The sequence below is a fragment of the Aspergillus aculeatinus genome (genome assembly GCF_003184765.1).
Source record: "Aspergillus aculeatinus CBS 121060 unplaced genomic scaffold BO66scaffold_30, whole genome shotgun sequence".
In the NCBI taxonomy this organism is placed as follows: Eukaryota; Fungi; Ascomycota; class Eurotiomycetes; order Eurotiales; family Aspergillaceae; genus Aspergillus; species Aspergillus aculeatinus.
The window spans coordinates 179,662-204,998 of NW_020291499.1; the positions used below are offsets into that span (position 1 = coordinate 179,662).

Consider the following 25,337-nt stretch of genomic DNA (forward strand, 5'->3'; position numbering starts at 1 on the left):
GTGGGATAGGAGGAAGTGAAGTTCCGGTGTAGTGAAGTGAATGCCTGCGCGGATGTGTTCATCATGACTGCCGTCTTAGGATCGGTGCAAACAGGCCCAGTCATGCAGTGTTCAGTTTTCTTCCCCCACCCACATCGCTGACACAATCTCACATCGACAAAGAATCCAAATGCAACATGCGAAGAAAGATCTATCAAGAACCGTGAATGAATCGCCTTACCCCAACCCCCACTTGCAGATCCTCCTTTTCCTTCTTGCTCTTCTTCTTCTCCTTCTTCTTCCTCCTCCTCCTCGTCCTCCTCCTCGTCTTCTTCTTCCTCCGACCTCTCTTTTCCTTTCTCTTCCTCCTTCTCATCCTACTCGTCCATAACGACATCGAAAACAACACAGCCATCAGCAGCAGACAAGCTGACTTCCAGTTCCAAGCCCCAACACATGCCAACTCAGTCCGCCAGAGACTGAAAAGATCCCCAATGACACCAGCTCGTCGATGTACTGGCTGCGCGGAAGACATAAGCCGGGCCAAAGTGGCACGCTCGCACTGTCCGCATAAATACTGCTCATCTTGCCTAGAACGCCACTTCAAGTCCTCACTAACAGAAGGGGGCCGGTTTCCTCCAAGATGCTGCGGACGGCCCTATGACATAGCCGCTGTGAGCAAGCACCTCACACCTGAGACCCTCCGGCAATACGAGAAGAAAAAGGTTGAGTTCGAGACTCCGAACAAAGTATACTGCTCGCGTGGACGGTGTTCTGCCTTCATCCCCTCAACGTGGATCGCCAACAACACGGCAAATTGTCCCAACTGTGGCCACCAGACGTGTGCTGTCTGCAAGGAACCGTTTCACACGGGATTTTGCTCACAAAACACCGACTACAACCGACAGATGAGCGCCGCGAGGAAATACGGATGGCAAACATGTCCTCACTGTAGGCGACTCGTGGAGCGTCATTCCGGATGCCAACAAATGGCGTTAGTCAGAACCTCTCTAAGCTCCCCCTCGTTTTTCCCGCGGCTCCGATACTAAATCAGAACGTGCCCCCCTTTAGGTGCCTTTGTGGCGTCGACTTCTGCTACTTCTGTGGTAGAGTTTGGAGGACCTGCGGGTGTAAGGGTCCGGCTGCTGATCCCAGGGCTGACGAGTTCGCGCAAATCATGGAGCGCTCGGAGAACCTCCCTTCTGGAAGCGTCGATTACATCGGCCCCGCCTTTCCGGATCGTGGTCATGCTACCCCTCCTGCAAACTTCCCTGAGGCTCCCCAGAATCCCCGTCGCTCTCGGGGTGGTGGGCTTTTTGGACTTTTCACAGGCCGTCGCCATGCCCGTGCCCGGGATCCTCCAGAATCTCCCGGGTCGCCCGTGGCCACTCCGCGGGGTGGTCCGTTCATGAGCGGCCCGCCCCAGAGTCCCGCCCCTACAGGTGATGGCTTCCACTCCTCCCCGTCCGTCCCTCTGGGCCTTACCCCGGTTGGGTAGATTTTGACTAATCACCCCTCTTGTAGTAGAACAGCGACCTCAACCGGCTCCCCAAGCCCATCCGTCTTCCCACCTCTGGGGCCAACCGTTTCGGAGTCACCTCGCCGTGGGTAGTATGGTGAGTAGCCACCTTCGCCAGCAAGAGCTTCGGCGCGGTGGGAGGTACCAGCCCGAGGCGTACCATCTGGAGCGGATCAGACAGGAAGTCCTCGAATTTCGGCGCCAACATGAGAATGACTGGAAGTTCAACGATGTAATTTGATGCGGCTAGCTTCTCCTTCCTGCACTGCAGGAGAGATCCAGTTTTCTGGTGAGTCGTGCGGTGAAGGAAGGAGACCGTGGAGGATGCGCCATATCTCTGAATCTATTGTACCCGTGTATTTAGGGAGTGCCGTGGATTTGCATACTTTGGAGGTTTCACCACTTACCGGCGAAACAGGACTTCGTTGTCTGGGTACTTGCTGTATCCTTCTTCAGTTTGGAACGGAGTCGAACTTGAGGCTGGAGCTCGATGTTATTTCTCTGTGTTGGCCGTCTCGTGTTGATTTTTGAGTACTTTATGATTCTGAAATTCGATAGGGCTTTTGCAGGTATCATATTCATCGATCTCGGGTCTTAAGGGCCTGTGTAGTTCTGTTTCGGTACGAGTATGCGCATATGAGCCTGATCTTTGCTGGGGTATGTCCCCCTCTGGTCCTTGGTAGGTTGTGCTCCGGATGTCGTGTGGGTGAGCGTTTGCTGGTAGCCGAAGGAATATATGGCATCGAATGGATTGAAAACTGAACACTGTTAGTTCAAGGCCTCGGCAATTCACATAAACTGCCAGCCATTCTCAGCAAAGTTCAAGCCAGCTAGTAGGAATATACTGGCTGATGTTGTGCTCAGCAATGGTTCGAATAGTTATTGCGCAATCTCTAGAGAAGTAGAGGTGGTGGCAGATATTGGTCCAGACAGGAAAATTAATTTATAAAATGAGAAACATTGAGCAATATCACCAAGTAGCATCATTGGTCTAGTGGTAGAATTCATCGTTGCCATCGATGAGGCCCGTGTTCGATTCACGGATGATGCAACACGTTTCCTTTCTGGGAACCTACCGTTTTTAGCATCCGTTTCTCGATCGGACTCATCACGATTCGGTCATGGACCTCAACTTGATCTCATGATTTCATTTGAAGTTACATGATTATTTTTTAGGATCACAAAAGACTTGCAAATCGCGTGACTGCTACTCAAGCGCATTTGTCATCTTAATCCAACTATATACGTGAGTAAATAAATACTGAACTCCCTCACCTCCAACTAGTACGCCCCCTTACGAGCCTTGTACTTGGGCTGATCCACCGACTTGACTCCCTTCAGCGCCGTCAGGACCGGAGTCTCGTAGCTCAACTCTAGGCCCTCCACCTTGGCACCACCCTCATTCTGGGCCCACACACTCAGTGCGATCCAGTTCGTTCCTTGGTAGTTCAAAATACCCTGGGGAACCGGGAAGCTTGTCTGGGGTCCGATATTACTCACATACTTACCGTACTGGTATCCGTTCACATACAGCTGCGCACGATACGCGTCGGGAGTAGTGCTGTTGGCGAAGTTGAAGAACAGCGGCACGTCCCATCCAGTCGGCAGGTCGAGCTCGAACTCAGCACTATAGAATCCGATGCCGGGCTTGGAAAGGCCGTCGAGAGGACTGGCGGACTTCCATTTCTGGCTGGGAGGTTGAGGCTGGTGGTATCCCTGGCGCTCAGCGTAGAGACCACCTTCGTTTAGAGGACCGCGAGTCTTATCCTGGTAGTCTTCGCCGCCGAGGTTGCCCGTCAACTTCCAGGAGATGTCGCTGGCGTCGTGCCCGGCAAGGTCATAGTTGAGGATACCACGGGGCGCCTTCATGAGTTCTGCACCGACGGTCCAGTCCTCGTCCAGACCAAGGTTATCGACGACCACCGTGAAGACGTATTCCTTGCCGGACTTCAACTTCGGAAGAGTGACGGTTTGATTGTAGTCAGCGTAAATAAAGAGACCGGTGAAAGAGCCAAGGAAGGTATCGTTGAGCCAGATGGAGCTTCCAAATGCAGTACCACCCTGAGTATCGACAGTAAAGGTGGTCTCATCTCCGGTAGCGACGAAACGACCACGGTAGATCAAGTAGCCAGTGTGGAAGCCATAGTCGGACGAGTATAGCGAAGTCGGAGTGGTCAAGGGGCGGAACGTGTTCTTGGTCTCCGCAAGATCGGCGGCTGTCCAGAGAGAGTCGTCGTACGAGGATTGGATCTCAGGAAGCGTGTCCAAGTACTTCCAGCTCAGGCCCTTCAAGCTCGGAAGCGAGATCTTGGGGGCGCTGTATTTGACTTCCGTCGTCCAAGCACCGTTCTTTGCGACTGTGTGACTGGTCTTCTCTCCATTGATGTAGAGGTTGCGAGTGGTGGCCGGAGCACCAAAGACTTCGATGGGGGTGGTGGCGTTGAAATCGGCAGTGAGGTAAAGGCCGTTGCCCTTGACATAGGCAGTCCGCACGAGGTAGCCTGCCTTGACAATAATGGATGATGCAACTGCAGCCTGGGTGCTGAACTCCGTTGATGTACTATCTTTACCGACTTGCGGTACCCAGTAGTTGTACGCAGAGTTCCGATCTATTCCTAGTCAGATCTATTAACCTAATCATGAGATATAAAGTCTTACCTAGGAGATGGATCTGCAAGTCTCCAACCTTGATGATTTGACGAGTAGAGGAGACATCCCAGCCAATCACAAGAGACTTTCCAGTCTGCTTGGATGAGATGGCAGATGCCTTGCCTTCGACAACAGTCACATTCGACTTGGTAGTGATCGCGAGCTCATGGTGCTCATCAGCTCCTCCGTACAGAACGAGGACCTTTCCGTCAGAGAACTTCTTCCAGGTGAAAACCTCAGCAGTTGAGTACAAGATGTTTGTTCCAGAGACATCATAGTCGACAACGTGAATCTTAGAATCGCGTCCGTTGAGGCTCAGGCTGCCTCCCAGCTGAGGGATTGTCAGACTACCAGCACTGGTTGGAACCTTCAGCTTGTATGAGGTGGAAGCCTGGCTGGTGTAGTCCGAGTGTCTGACAACAAAGAAAGAGCCAGTGTTGTTGCTACCGAGCAAAGGAGTGACGGTAATGTCGGAAGTATCGGCATAGCCCGAAGTGGTCAAGTTTCCTGGAGTGGCAAGGAGGTAACCTGGCGAGGCCTTGGCAAAGTTACCGAGGAGCTTTAGCTCACTGTACTTCTCCCTGGTAAGATTGCGAGATTCGGTCAACGGCGAGCCATAGTCGTAGGAAGTGTAGCCATTTGCATAACCCAGGTTGCCCCAGTTGGTTCCTCCAAAAGTCTTTGATCATTAGTTGGCATGCGAACCCGAGAGAAGTGTGTAGAAAGCTCACCATGTACAGGTTGAGGATAGCAACGCCGAAGCTAAAGTCGTTCTTGTAGAAAACTCGTTCGAACTCGTGATTGACTAGAGCAGCACATTTGGCAAATCCAGGACCGCCCCATGGGTCAAAAGCGCCAGCTTGGAACTACTACTGGTTAGATCTAGAACACAACATGGCAGTACACAACATACCTCAACAATCGAGTACGGAGTGGTAGGACTCTGTTCGAGATGAAGGGTGCGGAAGTTGGTAGGCAAGTTGCCAGCAGGCCAAGTGGAGGGGTTTGCCTAAGCGATATTAGCATAGAATTAAACACCGCAGCGCAAGTACATACACAATCAAACCCAAGCCTAAGCAAGTTAGTAATAGCTTAGCACAGAAGAGGGCCTTGACTTACGGGTAGCTGTCATGACCATAGATATTCACCGAGCCCTCGCCGGTTCCGGGGGCGTTGTGCCCACTGGCAGAGGCATCGTTGCTGATGAAAGGCACCACGATGCCCGCATTACGAGCCTGGTCAAGGACGTATTGCATGTAAACGGGATCAGGGAACGTGACATTGCCCGAAGAGCCAGAGTACTCGTTCTCAGGCTGGTAGAGGATGATAGGACCGCCGTTAGTGATCTGGTACTTGGCAATGGTTGCGGCGACGTGCGCGATGTAGCTAATAACTGTCAGAAATGCTGCTGTGTAAGGGGAACAGAACACAAATCATACTTGTCAGTAGCTTCAAGGTATGGCTTGTCACTCGAACGAAGGATTCCATCGACTCTCTGCAGCCAACCGGGGAAACCTCCTCCAGAAACCTCGGCATTAATGTACGGTCCCGGACGGGCGAGAAGGTAGATTCCAGCCTCAGCAGCGGCTTCAAAGAAGGGTTCGAGCGCGAAAACGCCGTCCGCCCTGTATTCGCCCGGCTTGCCTTCCAGAAGAGCCCAGTCGACATAGAAGGAAACCGTGTTGAAGCCGAGAGCCTTGATCTTCTGGAAGATATCGATGTACAGGGTGGGAACTGGGATTCTGTTTTCGACACGTCAGAAACGATACAGAAGATAAGCTGTGGAATGACCGACCGGTATGGATGAACTTCTCCGCTGAAGATCATGATTCTCTCCCCATTGATGAAAAGTGACTTGTCATCCCATGTGACCTTTTGTTCCCCTCAGTCAGTCGATGTCGATTGTCTCGTCTATAGCTGAGCAACGTACATATTTCTGAGACAAATCCCTCTTCGCTGCGTCAGGGTGCTCGGTGAGAGTAAAGCCATTGAAGCGATGCTTGACCGCTGCGCCAGCTGCGTGCACCGCCAGCAAGGCAGCACCACAGACTGGTAAGAACCTCATGTTGGGTTAGATAGAGCTTGCCGCAAAAGCTGTATCGACCCAGAGCAATTGGTACAGTACTGCCGTACCCAGTGTGGTCCAGAGTAGAATTCCTCCCCGCAAAACAGGGGGGGCAAGTGACTCATTTTATCCCCCTCCCTTTGCTTGCCTCCGGCAACCCCTCTTGTGTAGGCTGAATACTGGCCAAAATCGTTGGGATCTTAGCCGGGCCGCGACCCTCGTTTGTGAACCAACCGCATTGACATCATATGGCGCGAGGTCGAAGAGAGGGGAAGTGGGACTCGCATATTAAAACGAAAGGTACTAGAGACAGACATACAGGCAATCAACGGTGGCCAAGTGAGTCTAGCGAGAAGATGGAGTGATGGTGGTGGAAGAAGAGCAAGAGACTAACGGGGAAAGCGGCCTGACGATCCTCCACAGGGGCAGTGCCCCGTTGGGTTAGACCCGCTGGTGGTTTGTTTGCTGCGGGGGTTTTCTTCTTCTCCGCACCTGCATCTTCTTCCTCCAGGCTTCCCTTACAACTTACGGAGTACCAATTTCTCTTTATCTTCCCCTCTGCACTCGTCGATCTCGGGTGGTGATAATCTGGCCGTCGTACCTGTGTATGGGTACTCCCATGCAGGAACGGATTTCTGATGTGTAGTATCGAAGCCACTCCCTTCATTGAGATTATCGCAACGGTAATGGGGCGATGTGGTGCCTCGCCATGACGGAAGGACCCTGGACTCAGAACCCAATCAGTCCAAGCTTCGCGGATGGCTGGACTGTGGGGTGCCACCGGAGAGTTCTTGTTAATTTGTGGATAAATTCTTTGAACTACTGACTGTCATCATTTAAGTTGAATCATGCCATCCCCACACCTCTTTCCCGGGATAGACGCCTTCGCCCAAGACAAGCAAGAAATGAGAGCAGCCTGAAAATTGCAAGACTGAAAAGATTCTGCGGAGCTTGGCTTGAATACACCAAATTGCATTGAATTCACGATTTACGCTTCATATCCCTTAGCCTTTGTGAAGGTCATCGTCATCCTGAGCTCAGCTGCAGCATGGTCGAGCTAGCAACGCATCTCCTGCGCCCGGTAATTGCATCATTTTCTCCGACATTCACCCGCGATGCAGCAGAAACTGGACCCCTCACTCTGACATTAACCGAGAGAGTTCAAAGTTAATCTAAAGAGTAATGAAAAAAATTTATCCATCGTTTCGAAATCCGGCTCACTCTGACATTTCTGGCCAAGCGTATGCTTTGCTGTGACATTTTAGGACGAGGCAGACTCAATGGACCCTGAAGGCTCCACGACCATTTTTTCTCATGCGTGTCCGACAACTCTTGTTTCCACCCAGAGCGTCCACAATGCCTAGTTGTTGCTGCGAGCCCGCAGGGTGACAAGCTCCCGCACATATCGCTTCAGGTCCCTCAGTTGCAGACTTGGCTGTTGGAACGCGACCTGGATTTCCTCCAGAGAGCGGCCGCGGGTTTCGGGCATATAAGCCGCCAGGAAGGCGACGGTGCCTAGCGCCAAGCCACCGAATAGAAAATACACGCCGAAGGGCGATTTATCCAGAATAATTGGAGTGATAATAGCGACCAACCAATTCGTGAACTAATACGCACGCGTCTCATGAGTTACAAATCCCCTAAAGAAAGACAGAAAAGGAAGGGGGAAAGTCTTACAAAAGCCAACGCTTGTGCCACGCAATTGGCCGACGCGCGCACATGGGCTGGTTGGATCTCGCTGGCGTAGATCTTGCTCATAATTGCCCAGCTGACTGAATATGCTAGTCCGAACACATAAACTGCTGTGATGACCACCCACCGCGCCGCACCGGTCTGATGTACCACCCCAGCAGCATACAGACCTCCGATGAGGAGCATGCACGTCGCGAGAACAAGCCCTCCCGTTATGGCCGATGTACGACGACCCCAGCGATCTGCCAGCAGGAAGGCAGGAATAGAGACGGCCAGCATAAGGATCGCAGATACCCCGGAGGCTAGAAATGACGCGGTCGAGGAAGATAGGCCGGCCTGGGCGAACAGGGTGGGCGCGTACTGGGTTCTTGTTAGTCACTTACGTGGCTGCAAGGGAAGCGCAAAGATCTGTGTCCATGGAAGAGACCGAGTACTCACATACAGAACCCCGTCTATTCCCGAAAGCTGTACCATTCCCAAGACAAATAGTCCCAACACAGTGCGTGGTCGATACGCTCGAGAGAAAAGCAACACGAAACTCTGCCAGGGCGACAGATTGGAGAAGTGCTCGGTAGCAGTGAAGCTGCTTTCGACTTCGTCCAGAGGAAACTGTAGACGCTGCAAGGAGCGTCGAGCCTCAGTTCGTCGGCCGTGGAGGATCAGCCAGCGGGGGGACTCAGGTAGAGTAAGGCAGCTGATGACCAGACAAGAGGCAAACACGCATTGGGCAAGCAGCGGTAGTCGCCAGGCTATACTAGAAGGAATAGCAACGGTAGCGTAGCAGGTGAAGTAGCCAGCACAAGTGCCCGTTACGGCAAAAAACTGCGGTAGTCCCGCGAGAGCGCCGCGGAATCGAAAGGGGGCGATCTCACATATGTAGACGCTCATGGGTCCGAGAAAGATGCCTTGACCGGCCCCAGCTAGTGCTCGGCCGGCCATGAAGAGCGCCAGCCGTGGTGCCATGCCCTGAAGAAGTGACCCGACCGCAAACAACGCCGCACCAAGCAAGATTATTCGCAATCGACCCGATCGATCCGCCATATGACCGGCTATAAGAGATGGGAGGACGCCCGCCAGCATCATGAGCGCGACCGTGAACCCTAACAGGAACGGGGACAGTGGGCCTATCGATTGGCTGAACTGTGCCATGGAAAGCAGCGCGCCAATCGAGCCCGTGTCATAGCCGTTGGAGAAACCACCGAGGGCGACAAGGACCGAGGCGAAAACGTATTTTGGAGGCAAGCGTAGTGCCATTGTGAAATATAGATAGATAGATGAGGAAATGGATGAGTATCTGAGATGGGCAGGACTGTACAAAGCAATGAAGATGGCGGGGTAGAAACCCCTACCCTCTCTGTATTTGCTTATTGTCGATCTGTGCCCAGCTTATATCATATGCGGGGTTGAAGATAACGTCTTTGCGTCTAATATGTCATCGATTAGGGCTGACTTATGCCTAGAGTCAGACACACTCAACACTTGCTGATCAGAATAGGTACCGCGAGAGCTGATCTTGTCTGTGCACTAGGACTATTGGAACGGGCGCAGCACTGCCTGATGGGCACTGGTCGTCGAGACTGTTACAACAGATGGCTTTCTTGAATCCTCTTTCTTCTCGCTTATTTGTCCCTGTATTTTAGTTCAGGCTGGGTCAAAAGGAATGAGCCATAAGCGGATGATGACGTTTCTTTAGCATACGCGGTATGAGGGCTTCTTGAAAAGCAAAGCGTCCGAGAATTAGGTAGACATTTTCTCAGGAAGTCCACAGAATCCCAGGCCACATGTCGAAGTCTTCTGTGCCGTCTATTTGCAGATCAGTTGGGTTGACAAGATTCATATCGTATTCCGACGTGCCAAGGAAGTCCTGCATTGTTGGCTCCAGGAATGCCATTTCCGTAGTATAATTTGCGGGGGGCAACACTCCGTCATTATGACTCTCTAGTTCCGGGTCTGCGACTATACCTTGGACCGATGGAATAGATAGCCTTGGTGTATGGCTACGGGGCTCTTGTCCTGCGCGTGCATTATCCGAGTTGGCGGGTAAAGCCTGCTTAACGCGTTTCAGGTTTTCATGGAATTCTGAAGCGGCGAGATTGCCTTGGTCGCTCATTCGGTGCAAGATCTCGGTTGCCGTTTCCAAGGCCTCCAAATCCGCAGGGTTTCCAATAGAGGGGAGGAGCCCTGAAATCACCAACGCGATGCATGAGGAGAACAAATACTGGGCATAGAAGTAGCCATACATCGGCAAGGAGCCATTAACCCATTCCTCAATGATCAAAGAGTGTGAGTGCCGCGCAGCGTGAATGCATGCTTCACTGATTGTAATCACGGGCTGTGGAAGGTCTTCAGAGGGTTCTCGATGGCCGCTTTGGAAAAGAGCGTGAAGTAGAATCGGGCGGGTGGCTAGGATGACACACTGATGCTTGTGATGAGAAAGTGTAGTTCATTTCAAAGAAAGGCAGATGCCTACCTGATTGAATTGTAAATGCAGGGAGACAATGTGCTTGGGAGGTGCGCTGTCCTCCTGACGTAACCGTACATGTTCTGGGAGCGACTTCAGCCAATCTTGTAGAGCAAGTAGCAACTGCTGCTCTCGCTGCAGGAATGGCTCTATGTGGTGCTTCCTGCCATAAACCTTGTCTATCGTCTGTCCTATAATGCGAGACAGTCGAATGCTAGCCACTAGGTATGCGGTATCTGAGAACTGCTCCTGGGCAGTGGGATCAGCAACCTCTGCTGGCAAGTCGACATGGATGTCTTCGTCGCGGATCTGCAATGGAAACCCAATTTTCGATGTAAACATTCGATCAAACACATAGATCGCCCACCAAAGTCGTACTCGGTGTTCACGTTCTATAGCATTTGCACACTGTTGTAGGGGAATATTATGGTTGAGTCCAAGAACTAGACCTAAACGCATCGCGCTGCCTATCAACATATACCCAGAATGCCTTCGGTTGAGGAAGTAGGAGTATAGAGACTAGTAGCCAGTTAGCTTTTCCTTCGCACAAGCAATGTAGGAGACCCTTACCAACAACAATAGACTCTCCACATATATCATCCCTGGCCGCTCCGGCATGGTGGGTATAAGACTCATTGCTCGAACGTAGTATTTCGTTCCTGGGACCTTGCTGGTGGGCGATGCACTTGACCGGGAGGAATATACTTCACCCAGCGCAAAGAGCCCGAAGAACTTGCATGTTAAGGCGGGATCATCTTGCAGTGAGGGGATCTGGTAGACAGACTCCAGCTGCTCGAGGGTCGATTTACGGAGGACTAGATGGTAGACACGACTCAATTGATTGAAAGCGATGCGGACTAGAAGACGAGCCTGAGCAAGTCCAGGCCACTGGCTTGCGCCTTCGAGCAGAGAAGACTCAGGCGTATACTGAGTTCGCGCGACGTGAGCTGTTTTTGGGTCTCCTGTAAGAAATTGGCGCAATCGCGTCGAGAATGCTGTGCATGCTGCTTCTCCCATATAGATGGGAGGGGCGGATGAGTCGTATGGATAGAACCAAGCGCGATCTCCGATGAGTGGGTTCTGGACTGAAGGGTATGTATCAGACGACGGCACAGGGAGTTGTACAGAGCTGGAAGGAGAGCTATGAGGTGTGCTGAGAGCGCGTAGTTGCTCTTTCAACTGAGAATTCTCGGAGAGGATCTCATCAATGTAACTGGCCAGAATGGTCGAGGATCAGACGTGATTGAAGTGGGGAAAGTGAAGAAGGGAGGGGAAAAAGGTAAGGTACCTTTCCTGAACTTTGAGCTTTCTATCGCGAACGGCATACTGACAGGTTTCCCCACACCCAGCTTGCCGACATCTTGAGCAAGGCTGTTCACCTGAACATTTGACTTTGAGAGAGTGACAGCGATTACAGCTGTGCCGAACGGATCAAGTCAAACACTGCACCTGCATTCGGGGAATTTCAGGACATACGCTACAGGTTTCTTGTTGAGCCTTTTCGGTGGATTCTTGACGACAGGCATGGATACTAGGATTGCTTCAATGACCCAGTGAGAATATCAATTGTGAAGTGAACGAGTTGTGGCGGATAGTCGGCGAGTTGATCTTTTGCCGACAGGAGATTCGATGACAGCATGCCTTACTCAGCATCGGCATATCCGCAGCCAGCCGACCCCAGCTGTGATCTACAGCAAGTTCATATTACTCCTCGCAACAGATTTATCAAGGAGTCAAGGCTACTTTGACCTCTGACTATAACTTGCCACTGTGGTGCATGTCATTATCAAGACGTCCACTGATTTCAACATCAACGGCAGTATAATATCAGCAACCGAGCAACGTTATAGGCGAGGTTGAGTTGCCGAGCAATGTGATTTGGATTTTGGTTCGGCAGGTTCAATGAATATGCCGAGCATTCGATGAACCAGACAATAAAACATGAAATATATCCAGGCAAAATCATGCCAGGATGTCCTGGGATACTAACCAGCATGAAACGATTCAATGCTTCATAAATCCAACTTCCGTGTTCGGTTTCACCTGGAGACCCCTTCCCAGCCCTTCAGCGTTGGGGAGACAATCAGAGGTAGTGTTTTGGTCACAAGCCATAGAAGCTCTTCTCCACTCCAGTTCGATCTTACATGTGAAGGTACTATACATTGTCTATCTTGACAAGCACTCTTCACTAACAGTCCGGCAGGCAAGGTGAATGTACAGGTGGACCTTAGTGAGAACGCAGTGCCGTTACCACAACCAATAGCATCAACCACTTTTCTGCGCATGAGCCAGCCACTTGATGATCCCTCCGAACGAGCGGAAGGCCTTGACGCCGGAGTCGAGTATTGTCTACGCTTTGAGTTTGTGGTTCCTTGCGCGCTACCACTTCAAGCCTGCCAGCATAGTTGTCGTCATGGACAAGTACATGAAGAACATCTCTCCCTTCCGCCAAGTCTTGGAACATTAGGCCACCGGAAGAAGTCATTACATGGCAAGGATGATATGGCTCCTGAAACAGCCTCAGTCATTTACCACATATCTCTCCGAATAAGCAAGAAGTCTTCTAAGGCCGGGACAACAGCCCCCATTGTGGAATGGGAGCACCCGATAAACATTCGTCCGTCGCGCGTGGAGCGAGCACCGGTCCTCGTGCCACGGGAAAGCAAATTCTATTGCCTGCGGCGAGAAGGTGCAATCACAAGGGGTTTTTCCAGAATACTCCAGGGTGTTCTGTCAGCCCAAGCAGTCCAACCCACAGCGATAGCACCAGAAAAGGCTCCTTTTAGAATGGTGCCCATCGACCTGCATTACAGAGCCCTATCCGGTGCCCCTCCGCCAAAACTGTCAGCCATCAAAGTCGAGCTCCAAGCGATCACCCTCTTCGGCGCAAAGCCTTGGTCAGACTTTCCCGACTTGACCAATCCGGTAACTTGGGGCCGCCACCAGAACCATTATACATACTCGGTGTCGTTAGCAGACATGCAGCCCGGCCCTCTGAAGTGGCAGCCGAAGAGCACAGATGATGAGACCTCGCCGAGCTTCAGATCCACAATCCAGGTGCCCATGGAGCTTCCTGGTGATTTCGACTACCCCCCAACATTCAGCCACTGCTTCATCTCCCGGGTGTATGCCTTGAGGGTCGATATCTGTTATCGGGCCCCGGGTGCGTGGGGGAGAAGCAGAGTGTCGTTGACTGTTCCGCTGCAGATATTGTAGATAGCTATAAGCACCGGAAGATAGAGATACCCCCCTTGTATATTAGAAGCTACTACCGATCAATTGCCGTCTTTCGCACCTCCCAATGTGTACTTTTCATTAGAAGTCAGACCGGATACCTTTCGTATACTGTCTCCACCGTACGGTTATCAAGCCATAAACAGTGATTCTAATGCCCATGAACTATCCCGAAAGAAGAATGAGTTATCCCCTACTTCTGAAACCTCTTCACATGGAAGGCAGAGACAACCCCATTAACCCCCCAAAGCAACATTCACCCAGCACACAATGACGCTCCGAATATCTCCCAACCGAGAACAAAACGAGTCTAACTTCTAACCGACACTCCCTTTTTACTATACCAACTATCCTAATCCCCAAGACGCCCCCACAACCCAACCCAACCACCAGCCCCCTTCCCCCCGGGCTCCCTCAAAATCTACTCCGTATAACAAGGCGTCCGATCCAACGCCGTAAACGCACTGATACACTCATACTTCCCCCCCGCATTGCAGGCGGTGCCGGCCGTTCCATCCGAGTTGCTGACCCCATCCGCGCGATGAGCGTTGGCGCAGATGGACGCGCAGTCCAGCTCTCCGGCGCTTGCGTCCTGGACACGATGCCCGAGTAGCGTTAGCGATAAACAAGCCCTCATTGGTGTGACATGCTGTGGGCGTTGGGGATGGGTCTCACCGAGTACACGCAGCAATGCTCGCTGTTGGCGAATTCGCATTGGCAGTAGGTGCATGCTTGGGTGGTGGTGGCGAGGGCGCCGAGGAGGAGGAGGCCAAGGGGGAGGAGTTGGACCATTGTGATTTTGCTCGAGGGTTTTTGGGGTGTTGGTGGAGAGGAAGAAGAGGTAGGTTGCGAGAGGTGAGAATGGGGACTTTGGCTTAGAGCTGATGCTGGTGGGAAAAAAATGAGAGGAGGGGGGTTGACTGGCTCTTTTTATATTGTAGGTTGAGCTGAGTAGAGAGAGAGGAAGCAAGGTCGAGTGCGGTTCCTCATCATGAAGCATTGGACAATGAACTATACAGTACACCGCTGCTCTACCTCCGATGCCCTGGAGAACATGCCTCCTCGTCCAATGATCCGTTCTCAATTCTCGAGGACGGTCTTCACGATCGGATGCGCTGTATTATCGGGGAACAGCTGTACCGATCTTCCCAGAATGGTGATCTACGCGGCCTACCTTGACTGACGGAGCCATCATGCCATATCAGCAGGATCGCTCTGGATCATAGTGTACGTAGATGTAAGTTTGCATGGGACTGAACATGATCGACACGATCCTGCTCCAAATGGGCTCGGCACACTCTAAATAACTTTGGCTTTTGACGCTAAGCTGAGACTAGCGCTGGCGCTGATTTAAGGAGCGTAGTCCATGATACTATAGATATAATTTAGGTTTCAGCGACATTGTTCCGTCGGAGTGAGACAATTAATTTATTCTGTGATCCTTCAGGTTGTTGGTGTAGTTTGTGCCGCGTAGTCCGGCGGGGACTTTTTTGCGGTCAGCCATGAACCACATGTATGGTCTGCGTCTCGTGGATAATGCTTAGCCAAAGTTTGGTCTGAGTACATATCTTGTGGATCGTCGAGTCCGTAAGCTGCTCCGAAGGTGCGTATTATCTATTGTGGCAATGTTGTGGCAACATCCTGGCCTTGGGGTTGACTGCGAAAGATAGGAAATTTATTGAAATTCTACACTCAGTTATTGGTAGGAAAAAGATTATATACTGTAGATATATGATTATAGAAGATAGGTTACTCAAAAAGGGGTATGTACAGTAGATGACTGACATGGCTTGAGATACAGCTGAGACTCAGTGAGTCACTGAAAAAGGGTTGTACTAAGCAAGTAGCCCCCAGACTAGGCCGACGAAGCTCCCTAACTTAACAAGACGCAACAGAGGGATAGTTCTTGCAAGCACTGGACTTCTTGCCGCCAGTAACCTTGACATCAGTCCAGGTCCAATCCTTGCAGCTACCGCTGCCACACAGGAGGTAGACCTCCGTGGCACCGCTGGCAACACTACCGGTCACGCCATCCAGTGTGATATCCGTGACCGACACACCGTTGGTAGGCTTGCCGGTGGGCTTGCCATCCTCGTAGTCCTGCTGGATGACCACTCCGTAGTCGGTGATACCGGACATGACAATGTTCGTGTATTTGACGTCGGAAACGGAGCCCGTGGCGCCGGAGATGGTCTTGATGCGGACGGCATTCTCAGAGTTGGACACGGTGGAGTGCTCGATCGTGACGTTCTTGACGGTGTTGTCGGAACGGCCACCCACGGAGCCGATAGAGAGGCCGTGGCCGCCGATGCAAGTTCCGCCGGTGAAGTAGATATTCTAAGCAGTAGACCATGGATTAGTGACTGCCTTGATCAGAAAGGGGGCCGGAGAAAGAGGCTGATATACTTCGCCGGAGTTGATTGCGAGACAGTCGTCCTGGTTGTGGACCCAGGGCTTGATGATGTTCACGCCAACCGAGTTGCCCACGTCGAATGCGTCGGTGTTGTGGCCACCAAGGCTGTCGCCATCAGCGTTGTTGATGGTAATATCGGTGAGGGTGATATCGTTTGCCTCGATACTGAAGGCCATGAGAGGGGTATTCTTGATCTCGAGTCCAGTGATGGAGGAGGAGTCCAGCCCGTGGGCGTAGAAGAACTTGGGCTTGGTCTTTCCGCTCGTTCCCTTACCATCCCACCAGCGGGAGCCATCGCAGTTGATGAGATGACCGGAGGCTCCGGTAACGGTGATGTCCGTGCCACTCATTGAGATCAAGGGACCCGCCCATTCCTCATAGCCAAAAGTGGTGGTGCCTTCAAAGGTGACATGAGTGCCGCTCTTGAGGCCGGTCAAGTCCAGCGTGGTTCCGGCAGGAACAGCAATGTTGTCGAGGACAATGGTCGAGCAGCTGGCCTTACCCGCCTTCGCAGCAGCAGCGGTGGTGAAAGTGCAACTGCCGCGAGCCTCTATGGGGGAAGCAGACACAAGAGTAGCCCCAGCAGCCAGGCTGTAGGCCACAAGAGAAGAGAAGGAAGGCATGGTGGTTTAAGGAAAGTGTTTGTGTTTCTATAAGAAAAGAAAGCGAAAGGAACGAAAGTGGTAGACAGTGATTGAGAGAAGGAGTGAATGATCGAGTGCTGTTCATTACCATCGAGCGCCATGTTGACGTCTTATATGGTCGTGCTGGGTGAGCGTATCACAGTGCTGCTCATGATCTTGTACCCCTTTTGTCAACTGCGAATCCCTCTCGCTCCGAGTGCTCACTCTACATGAAGTCAAGGCTAAGCTTTAACGGCATAGCTGGACCCCCTTGCAATCACTCGACCCTGATATCAATTGCAGTGCAGACCGGTATAGGGGTATTCTTCGGTACAGTCCAGCCACAAACCGCTTGTCTTACCTGTGGTGGTCCAATGGCTTGCGTTCCAGGGTCCTGATGGCGCCTTCGGCTCGCCTGAAGATTCCCTGGCCTTGGGTTGGTTGAACCTGGTTCAACCTGGTTGGGTCTAGTCAGGGTTCTAGTCGCAGTCCACTGACCGCTGATTAAACAATTTTACAAGCTTCGGCCTAGCGCTCTTGGTGAAAGCTCGGCTATACCAGTGTGGTCCTGTCGGCATATAGTTCACGTACTAGCCGGGGACAGTGGATTTTACTCCTTTTTCCTTATCAAAACACAGGAACGAAATACCGCTAGACGGAGTGACTTGATAAGGAGATTTCCCTTTCGTTGATAAAACCGTTCTTAATCCTTACTCTAACCCAAACGCCGCTGATTAACAGGCCCGGGGTTGATTCTCCCAGTGAGCCGGCAGCATATACAGTACAGCCTCCGTACAGTCCCTGAAAATCATTGCAGGGTGAAGAATTAATCTGGAACCCACCAGTGGCGGCCTCTAACCGGATCCAGTTAGTCAGGGAAGCACGCGGAAGCCGCTCGTCACGCCCTGCCCGCTTAGATAATCTCTCCATCGGTTCACCCGTTCATGAGGTAGGAAGAAAGAATGATTCCATGAGATGATTATACAGCCAACCCCAGTTCTCCCGTCTCCAGAATCATGGGAGAATCTTTGCGGGTGAAGGAAGCCTTTGCGGCTGCCACCAGGTTTCTGGATCCTGTTCTCCAAAGAGGTATGCAGACCTGATAGCCCTTCCGTGCCGTTGGTGTCGAGGCTAACCTAGTGTGAAGAAGAAATCCAAAAACATCGCGGAAAGTCCCTCCTGGACATTCTGCTAGGCAGCAACAGCTCTGAGACATGTGGAGAAGACGTGTCCAAACGAAGGACTGTCATTGGCAAGGCCTTGGAGATCCTTAGTTCCGTCCATACCGCCTTTGTGACACCACTGAGCGATGCCGATAATGAGGCCCTCTGCCACAGTTCGGCAGACGCAGAGGATGCTGCACTCGAAGATGCCAAGCGACGGCGGCTCCTCCATGCGCTGCTGGACTTAATCTCTCTAGAGGGTATCTACCCCTCGCTTTCGCAGGGAGTCGCGATCCCGCTTCAGAAAAGAGTCATATCGGTCTTGCCCGCAGGCGTCATCGCCCAGCAAGAGCAAGCTCCTGCGCACGAGAGGCCGCAGGACGAAACCCTTCTCGAGAAGATCATAATAGAACTTACCGATATAGTATTTGACGCACGACCGAGCATCCAGCCTGTAGTCCGTGGTCGTATTCTAAGTGATATGATCAGCGGGCTTTCGGATCTAGGTTACAATTCGATAGGGATGCTCGATGACCAAAAGTTACATTATCGTCATGGCCTTACCAAGCTGATCGAAGAGTAAGCTACTGCCAGGAGCGTATATTTACATTGACTAAGCCACGGCAGAACCCCCAGCACGGTAGTCCTTTCTACCCTCTCGCCGTTTCTTCAATCGGAGCCAGCCCCATGGTTCAAATCAGTTGTCTCTGGTTTCTTATCTCGAATCCCCCTCCGGCCAGACGGGGTCTTACAGACCATGATGTTTCTAGCTTCTCAGCTTGCACCCTCCCTTGGGGTAGAGTCACAGACTCAAGTGTCCAATGGTCCTCATTTCACCGTACAAGCAATTATGCAAACATCCCGCCTACTGTCATCTGTACCACGAGGGATGGATACGGATGAGTACTTTACTGCGATCGCTCCACAGCTGTTGAATTTGATAGATGGCGAAGACCCGGATCTGCGGAAGACCGCAGCATATGTCGTCGGTAATGGTATCTTATCGAAGCGATCGTATGGGTCTCGTGGAACGATAGGCCATTCCATCTTCTTAGTACCTATCTTTGAGGCGCTCGCCGCCAGCCTCAGCTCATCTTCAAGGCTATGGCTGACTAGCAAAGACGAGTGTCAAACGTCATCAGGACAGGTGTTGGTGGATGAGGCACTATTGATGCTGGCAATTGACAGACTGACCAGTCTAGTCCTCCAGCCTCCGAATCCAGGCCTCGTCAAGAGAGTCGTCCATCCAGTCCTTCTTCCCCTCTGGGGCCTGGCTTGCTATGCATTAGAACATCAAGCGACAGTGCTGCACGGAAAGGTGCTAACTATCTTACAAGCATACTTTGGTCTGTCAGGCGGACTAGAGCCATTGAAGAAGCTAGTCGATAACCTGCTCTGGGATGGCGGGCCTGCCTGGACCTATGGCATACAACCTCAAAAGTCTGTATCGCTAGTCAAGCGTGATTCGGCAGAAACAGGCCGTAACATTATTCGGCTCGTGGACAACTTGCAGTCGCGGGCAAAGCTGTTCCTAAGTGTCTTAGGTGCCGATCCCAATAGCGAGGAAAGGACGGGCGACATCTTCCTCTATGTCAGCGAGCGTTGGCTCGTGAGGCCCTCGAACGAATCAGAGATCCTCACCAGCATGAGACTTACACAAGAGGACGAAGACTCCAGCAATCTAATCCGCAAGCTGGTTAGTGCTAAGCTGGCTGAGACACTGCTGGATAATTTCAAGGATACACTATCTCGTCGTCCTCTCAGGGTGCTCGAACTCATCAAACAGATCATCGACGGCGAGCTACACGGAGCATATACTCGAAAGAAGAAGAGAACGGATCAGACATCCGGAAAAATGTCTCTTTCGTCCCTAGCCAGCATTGTCAACACCGAAGAAGCCGGACAAGAAGCAGACCCGCAACTGGATTCGACTGAATCCTTGCCCGCCGTATTTAGTCTGTTGTCGACAGTCCTCGCATCCCCCGAATTCACCACCTCCCCAGAGACAGTACCAGTGCTCGAAAGCATCAAATCCAAACTCGACGAACTCATCCCCTACCTCCCCCCCTCGCTGTCCAAAGCCGGCACAACCGCCTCCATGCTCGCCGAGATCCAACTCAGCGAGCAGTCCAGCGATAGCACCAGTGCCGCGAAAACCTCCTCCGAGATCTCCGACTTCGAAACCCACCGCCGCGCACTAACCAACCTCAACTCCGACCTCGCCCCCATCCAAGCCGAGGGCTTCTCCCTCCTCTCCACCCTGATCAAGAAATCATCCCCGGTCCTCGACATTCCCTCCACGCTTACCCTCCTCCTGTCCATTCTCACCGACCCCTCAGACGAACCGCTCACGAACGATGAATTCGTCTACCTCAACGCCATCAACCTCATCGGCACCCTCGCCTCGCGCCACCCACGCACCGTCCTCAAGACCCTGGTCGACCGCTACATCGACCGCCCCGAAGCCAGCGGCGGGCACGTCGACCAGCGCCTAAAAATCGGCGAGGCCCTCCTGCGCACCGTCCAGGACCTCGGCGAAGCCCTCACCGGCGAACCCGCCCGCCTCCTCGGCGAAGGGATGCTCACCGTCGCCGGCCGCCGCGCCCACAAGCCCGAGGCCCAGAAAGACCGTCGCGAACGTCTCGCCGCAGAACAGCGCAAGAAGGAGCGCGAAGCCCGTAAACAGGAGCGCGAAGCCAAGGAGATCATCATGCCGTCCGGCTGGTCCCTGGGGCCATCATCCCAAACCACCACCACCGACACCGCCACCAACCCTCTTGACGACGAAAACGAGGACGACGACGACGACGAGAAACACATCCCCGGCCAACTCGCGCACTACGAAAATATCATCGCCGCCTGGTCTGCGGGCTCAAAATCCGACGCCGAGCCGGACGATCTCCGCGTGCGCGCGTCAGCCCTCTCCATCCTCGCCACCGCCATCCGCACCAACATCCTGGGGTTGGGGCCATCGATCCTCAGCGCCGCAGTCGACCTCGCGCTGGCCACGTTGACGATGGAGCCCGAGCCCGAGAGCGCGATCCTGCGCCGCGCCAGCGCGGTGCTCCTGTCGGATGTGCTGAAGGCCATGGACACCGTGCGCGAGGAGAAAGGCGCCGACGCACTGGGGTTCGGGTTCTCGTTGGCCGAGCGTAATTCTGCTGCTGCGGTGGGGAGTAACTCGACGACCGTGATAGGGAATATTCCGCGGATGCTGCGGACCCTCACGTTCGTGGAGAGCGGGGAGATGGATCCCATTGTCAGGGGCCATGTGCGCGTCGTGGTTGAGAGTTTGGAGGCGTGGTTGGAGAAGGCTTTGATGTGGGGGATTGGGGCGGCGTCGAGGGGTGCTGCCGCTGCTGCTGCTGATCATAACAATAATGAGGGCCCGAGGTTGGAGTTGGGAGATCGGATTGCCGGGCTGAGGATTGATCCTTTGGCTGGGACTAGGGAGGCGAGTCTACGCCCGAGGATTGAGGAGATTGAGTAGGGCATACGAGATACCTTGCTGTGCTGTTTGGGCTGAACTTGGATCCGATTCTTGAACGGCTTCTAGCTTTCGTGGTCTTTCACCTTCGGAGGCTTCGTAACCATCTAGTTCTATGTTCTCGGACTCGAAAAGTCAACCGAAGATAGTAGCAATGAAGTGCAGATGCATCTGATGAGAATTGATTGCCTCGTACAAGCAGAATGTGGCCAGTATTTGTTTGTCCAGTGACAAGCATTGTTTTCATATTACACGCGAAACGACAAAAGCGAAAACGAAGAGCTGTTCCGTCGACCCCAGCTATATCAAGTCAAACGCATCACACCATAGGAATCATTGAGCAACCAGTAAAACGTAAGTCAAGCAGAACCTTCCCTCCCAGTACGCCTTCGTTTGCACCACCCCCAATACCGAAAGACAACAGCATCACAAACGAGATTGTCCTTGTTTCAACCCAGGGTAATGGAGAACAGGAAGTCGTAAGTCTCAGTACGGAAGTCCGCGGCCACCACCACCACCACCACGCCCACGCCCACCTCCGCCTCCACGGCCGCCGCCGCCACGAAATCTGCCGCCGCCGCCGCCGCCGCGGCCTCGACCAAACCCCCCACGACGTGGGCCTCGATCCCGTGGCCTGAACTCACTGGGTCGAGGGCCTGCGGCCATACGAGCTTGGCGTTCCTCGTCACTCATATGGAACTTGTTCTCGATCCCTATCAGCTCGCAGAACTGCGCGGTTTGCGGGTTAGTATACTCGATGGGCTGTTCCTCCGTGTTAAGCGGGACAGCTGGGTCGTAGACTGGGGCCGTTAGAGTGAAGTTCTCGGGCACGTCCAGCTTTCCAGTCTGAACCACGTGTTCGTCCACCCATTTCTCCTCCTCCTCGATCAGCGGCTTATATACCTGATCGCCCTTGTCAGCCGGAGGCTTCGCGGCGGGGTCTCCGAGTTGAAGGTCGTCAGCGAAGACACGGGTAATTGCTAGCCATTCTTTGTCGTACTGCAAACGATAAGGGCGTTCGGTACTGATGCCTTCTTGGTCGGAGATAGCTTCGATCTCGAGCAGCTGTAGGAAGTGGCGTTGAGGAAGGCATTTGTCAAGTGCCAGGAAGTTAGTGGTCTTGTTGAAGATAGCATCGGGCAACGGTCCGTTCAATGGGTAAGGTTCGGGCTGAGGGCGTGCGAAGCTGGCAGGAAGTTGATTGCGAATATCTTCAGGAATGTCAGTTCCACTAGCCGGCAAAGCCGGGTCAGCCTGCGTAGTAGTCTTTGAGTCATCGCTAGGGACTGCCTTGTTAGAGGAGGGCTCGTCGGTCTGTCCGGTCACGGGTGTAGAGACTTTGTGAGGAGTCGTTTCCGCATCGGAGTCACTGTCCAGGTTGAGGTCGATCTCGTCGGAGTTCTTCACGGCTTCGGGTTTGTGCTCGGTCTTCAGCTTCTTGTTGGCGCTATCGCGTTCGATGCCGGTGTAGACACGACCGGATCCGTCCTCGCCGGTCTCGATTCTTTTCCATGTCAGATCGTGCGAAACGCTCGGTTTTAGAGCTGCATACTGAAGGGATTGATCTGCCAGAAATCGAGAGTTCTCAGCCGCCTCAGCCTCAGCAGCCACGGTGTGGAAATTATTCCATGCTGAAATCTTACTCTTGTCATCACTGGGTTCGTTGGGGATGTCCTTCTCAGATGGGGCTTCATCCACTTTGTCGATAGCCGAGGGTTGGCTTGCTGTTTCCGCGCTCTCGTGGTTGCCTGAAGGCTTCTGATCCGCGGCAGGTCGAGCTGGGAGAGTACGCTCGGCCTCGGGATTATCATCGGGAAGCGCAAGGGCCGTGAGGAGAGCACCGTCCAAGCCGAAATGGTGCGGAGCACCCGGGGCGGGAAGAGGATCGGGTAGAGGAGCTTCAGCTTTCCTTTTAGCAGCCGGGTGTTCAGGGGTAACATACTCTCCATGAGCGACTATGGCGGCAAACTTCACATGCAGATGGGCGGAGAACCAATGGGCGGGACGTAGACGGTCAAGGACGTACTTGGCCGCAGGGTTGCCCAGTTTACCACTTTGGGAGTCTTCACGGAAGCCTCTCTTTGTGTTGAAGAGATACTCGGAATCTCCGCACAGTTCAACCTGCTTAGGCCAATCGTGAGATAAGCCCAGGTCAACCTGGGTACGAACCTGAAGTAGCTTCCGAACATCAAGCTCTCTCACGTGGTAGATGCCTGAAACATCGTCTCGATTATAAGGCAATCTCTCCGAATGCGGCTTTCTGTAGTCATAGCCCTTCCAGATACCAGACATGCCAGCGATGCGGAGGGGGCCGAACCGAAGAACGTTCGCTGCACCCAAGTAGTAAATATTCGGGGCAACCCACCCTCCGTAGTAAAGTTCGAAGAGATGATTGCCAGCCTCATGGTTACCTCCGATGAAAATAGTCAGATAGGGTGCGGTGCGTTTCCCACTGTAGTACTCGTGAAAGTCGCCTAACTCCCTGTACTTCTGAGGTACAGACATGCAGGCAAGATCGTTGGCATTGCGGACGGCCTAGAGATTCAGTTGAGGAAAGGATTGCTACTGAGACCAAGCGAGGCGATCGCGGAAGACTCACCTGGAAATCGCCACCTATGATGACCACGTCAACGCCATCCCATCCTTTCAAGGTGGCGGCGTTCTCAACTGATGCGTATATGTCGTTGAGGCAGCCGTGTCCCTGCGAAGAGTATGTTGATTAATCTCGCAGCCTCCAAAAGTAGCGCTCGGGCCAGGCGATAGACCACTTACACAGCCTTCAAAAGCGACCCTGACAGAAGCAGGACTAGAGGTTTGTTGGGCCTCCATCGCACTGGAGGATGGCCTACTTATGGTCAAGTAGCCAAGTAGATCTGGAGGCAGGCGGAAAAGAAGCGAAGAATCCAACAAGCGAACACCCGCAGTTTTGTTGTCAGAAAGAATTTTTGAAGACTTGTCTTCTTCTAAGTAAGATCGAGAGAGATAAGTAGCTAGGAAGTGAGAGACCGGAGTCGAGAAGGTGAAAGAAAAATACAAAACAAAGAAAGCAAGTGGGCGAGCACGAGAATTGGAGGGAGAGCAAAGAAAGCCGAGTACTGAAAGTACCAAAGAAGTACCAAAGAAGTAACACCTCCAGCGAGTGCGGGTGTTTGATTTGCTTGCTTTGCATCCGCCAATTCCTCTTTTTTGGAGGGAGCACCATTTTAAAATCAATTCCCAATTCACAACTGACCCCCTATCAATTCGCCCTTTTCCCATTCACTTGAATTTGTATATCTTGTCCATTGCTTAGGCAGCCTCTTTCCAAACCAAAATATGCCACTCAGTGATCATGCACCTAGGCTGGAATATCTGAAGAGCTCAGCAAGCTTTTTAGAGGCCGCAAGCCCATCGACCGCGGCCCATCTGATGTCCGTTCACCATAACATCATTCGCGACGAGTTCAAGCCCTTAAATCAGCGACAGCAAGAATTTGCTTGTGGAGCATGTGGGAGCCTCCGAAACTCCAAGTCGACCAGGACTGTTCAGGTCTCGAAGAGGAAAAAGAAGCTTGCAGGCTTGAGTGCTGAGGGGGCTACGGTTCTGATCTGTCTTCGCTGCCGTCGACGCACCGTCAAACCCTCCAAAAAAGAACCTATTCGCTCCAATGATCCAGTAGTTCCGGTGACTACGGTACCGAATGCAGTTGCGACTCAATCCTCAACGTCTACGAGGCCTTTGCCCGGACAGCCAGCCCCTGCACTTGCGGATCCAGATAAGGCTGTTAAATCCGCGGAAAATGCCAGTAGCAAGAAAAGAGCCAAGTCTCGCAAGCAAGGTGGTCTGCAGGCACTAATGGCCTCGAAGCAACAATCTCGCCCGACCTCGTCCCTCGATCTCTTTGATTTCTTGCAGCAGTGAAGATCACATGACTGCTGCATGCCACGTGACCGATGCGGACAATCGGGGAGTGTCTCCGGCACACTTTGGGGCTAGCGCGGGGTTCCTCGGCTTCCAGTCGGTCGGTGCTTCCAGCTGAGCGTTCCCCTCGTAACTTAACTACTTCTCAGCTG

At 52.7% G+C, this 25,337-nt stretch overlaps 10 protein-coding genes and 1 non-coding gene across 11 annotated transcripts; 5 read left to right on the top strand and 6 right to left on the bottom strand.

Annotated features, from left to right (window-relative positions):
• Positions 1-473: 473 nt before the first annotated feature.
• Positions 474-2,063, top strand: BO66DRAFT_376189 (uncharacterized protein; the record flags this gene model as incomplete). Its single annotated transcript, XM_025645689.1, has 3 exons — positions 474-973; positions 1,051-1,421; positions 1,507-2,063. The coding sequence occupies 3 exons, from the start codon at positions 474-476 to the stop codon at positions 1,737-1,739; spliced, it is 1,104 nt and encodes a 367-aa protein (XP_025502933.1). The 3' UTR covers positions 1,740-2,063.
• A 415-nt stretch (positions 2,064-2,478) lies between these two features.
• Positions 2,479-2,549, top strand: BO66DRAFT_t193. The gene has a single exon. It is a non-coding gene; the product is annotated as a tRNA-Gly (tRNA).
• Positions 2,550-2,779: 230 nt separating this feature from the next.
• Positions 2,780-6,534, bottom strand: BO66DRAFT_376190 (glycoside hydrolase family 35 protein; the record flags this gene model as incomplete). Its single annotated transcript, XM_025645690.1, has 9 exons — positions 6,078-6,534; positions 5,943-6,019; positions 5,587-5,889; positions 5,267-5,533; positions 5,204-5,219; positions 5,061-5,156; positions 4,879-5,013; positions 4,157-4,826; positions 2,780-4,113 (listed from the first exon to the last, which is right to left on the bottom strand). Exons 1-9 carry the CDS (start codon positions 6,210-6,212, stop codon positions 2,780-2,782), a joined length of 3,033 nt encoding a protein of 1,010 aa, XP_025502934.1. The 5' UTR covers positions 6,213-6,534.
• Positions 6,535-7,118: 584 nt separating this feature from the next.
• On the bottom strand, positions 7,119-9,158 carry BO66DRAFT_454132 (general substrate transporter; the record flags this gene model as incomplete). Its single annotated transcript, XM_025652011.1, has 3 exons — positions 7,119-7,818; positions 7,890-8,264; positions 8,343-9,158. 3 exons carry the CDS (start codon positions 9,156-9,158, stop codon positions 7,573-7,575), a joined length of 1,437 nt encoding a protein of 478 aa, XP_025502935.1. The 3' UTR covers positions 7,119-7,572.
• Positions 9,159-9,657: 499 nt separating this feature from the next.
• Positions 9,658-11,891, bottom strand: BO66DRAFT_376197 (Zn(II)2Cys6 transcription factor; the record flags this gene model as incomplete). The annotated part of the gene is made up of 5 exons (XM_025645691.1): positions 9,658-10,320; positions 10,375-10,884; positions 10,936-11,578; positions 11,654-11,782; positions 11,842-11,891. The coding sequence occupies 5 exons, from the start codon at positions 11,889-11,891 to the stop codon at positions 9,658-9,660; spliced, it is 1,995 nt and encodes a 664-aa protein (XP_025502936.1).
• Positions 11,892-13,152: 1,261 nt separating this feature from the next.
• Positions 13,153-13,581, top strand: BO66DRAFT_439507 (uncharacterized protein; the record flags this gene model as incomplete). Its single annotated transcript, XM_025651162.1, has 1 exon — positions 13,153-13,581. The coding sequence occupies one exon, from the start codon at positions 13,153-13,155 to the stop codon at positions 13,579-13,581; it is 429 nt and encodes a 142-aa protein (XP_025502937.1).
• A 421-nt stretch (positions 13,582-14,002) lies between these two features.
• Positions 14,003-14,635, bottom strand: BO66DRAFT_392624 (uncharacterized protein). Its single transcript, XM_025647567.1, has 2 exons — positions 14,275-14,635; positions 14,003-14,191 (listed from the first exon to the last, which is right to left on the bottom strand). Exons 1-2 carry the CDS (start codon positions 14,389-14,391, stop codon positions 14,021-14,023), a joined length of 288 nt encoding a protein of 95 aa, XP_025502938.1. The 5' UTR covers positions 14,392-14,635; the 3' UTR covers positions 14,003-14,020.
• Positions 14,636-15,353: 718 nt separating this feature from the next.
• Positions 15,354-16,723, bottom strand: BO66DRAFT_351723 (glycoside hydrolase family 28 protein). The gene is made up of 2 exons (XM_025644751.1): positions 16,006-16,723; positions 15,354-15,936 (listed from the first exon to the last, which is right to left on the bottom strand). The coding sequence occupies exons 1-2, from the start codon at positions 16,633-16,635 to the stop codon at positions 15,478-15,480; spliced, it is 1,089 nt and encodes a 362-aa protein (XP_025502939.1). The 5' UTR covers positions 16,636-16,723; the 3' UTR covers positions 15,354-15,477.
• Positions 16,724-17,651: 928 nt separating this feature from the next.
• On the top strand, positions 17,652-21,448 carry BO66DRAFT_351725 (RTP1/Tango6 family protein; the record flags this gene model as incomplete). Its single annotated transcript, XM_025644752.1, has 3 exons — positions 17,652-17,724; positions 17,783-18,377; positions 18,426-21,448. The coding sequence occupies 3 exons, from the start codon at positions 17,652-17,654 to the stop codon at positions 21,286-21,288; spliced, it is 3,531 nt and encodes a 1,176-aa protein (XP_025502940.1). The 3' UTR covers positions 21,289-21,448.
• A 323-nt stretch (positions 21,449-21,771) lies between these two features.
• Positions 21,772-24,114, bottom strand: BO66DRAFT_412279 (RNA lariat debranching enzyme; the record flags this gene model as incomplete). The annotated part of the gene is made up of 3 exons (XM_025649345.1): positions 21,772-23,820; positions 23,885-23,986; positions 24,058-24,114. 3 exons carry the CDS (start codon positions 24,112-24,114, stop codon positions 21,772-21,774), a joined length of 2,208 nt encoding a protein of 735 aa, XP_025502941.1.
• Positions 24,115-24,521: 407 nt separating this feature from the next.
• On the top strand, positions 24,522-25,185 carry BO66DRAFT_472215 (ribonuclease P Rpr2/Rpp21/SNM1 subunit; the record flags this gene model as incomplete). Its single annotated transcript, XM_025652933.1, has 1 exon — positions 24,522-25,185. Exon 1 carries the CDS (start codon positions 24,601-24,603, stop codon positions 25,183-25,185), a length of 585 nt encoding a protein of 194 aa, XP_025502942.1. The 5' UTR covers positions 24,522-24,600.
• Between the last annotated feature and the right edge of the window lie 152 nt (positions 25,186-25,337).

Excerpts from the sequence above, each read along its gene's own strand:
- BO66DRAFT_392624 (XM_025647567.1), bottom strand. The coding sequence starts at position 14,391 with ATGGTCCAACTCCTCCCCCTTGGCCTCCTCCTCCTCGGCGCCCTCGCC. Across the intron at positions 14,192-14,274 it reads AGCATTGCTGCGTGTACTCG|GACGCAAGCGCCGGAGAGCT; the intron begins GTGAGACCCATC and ends CATCGTGTCCAG.
- BO66DRAFT_351723 (XM_025644751.1), bottom strand. The coding sequence starts at position 16,635 with ATGCCTTCCTTCTCTTCTCTTGTGGCCTACAGCCTGGCTGCTGGGGCT. Across the intron at positions 15,937-16,005 it reads TCGCAATCAACTCCGGCGAA|AATATCTACTTCACCGGCGG; the intron begins GTATATCAGCCT and ends TCTACTGCTTAG.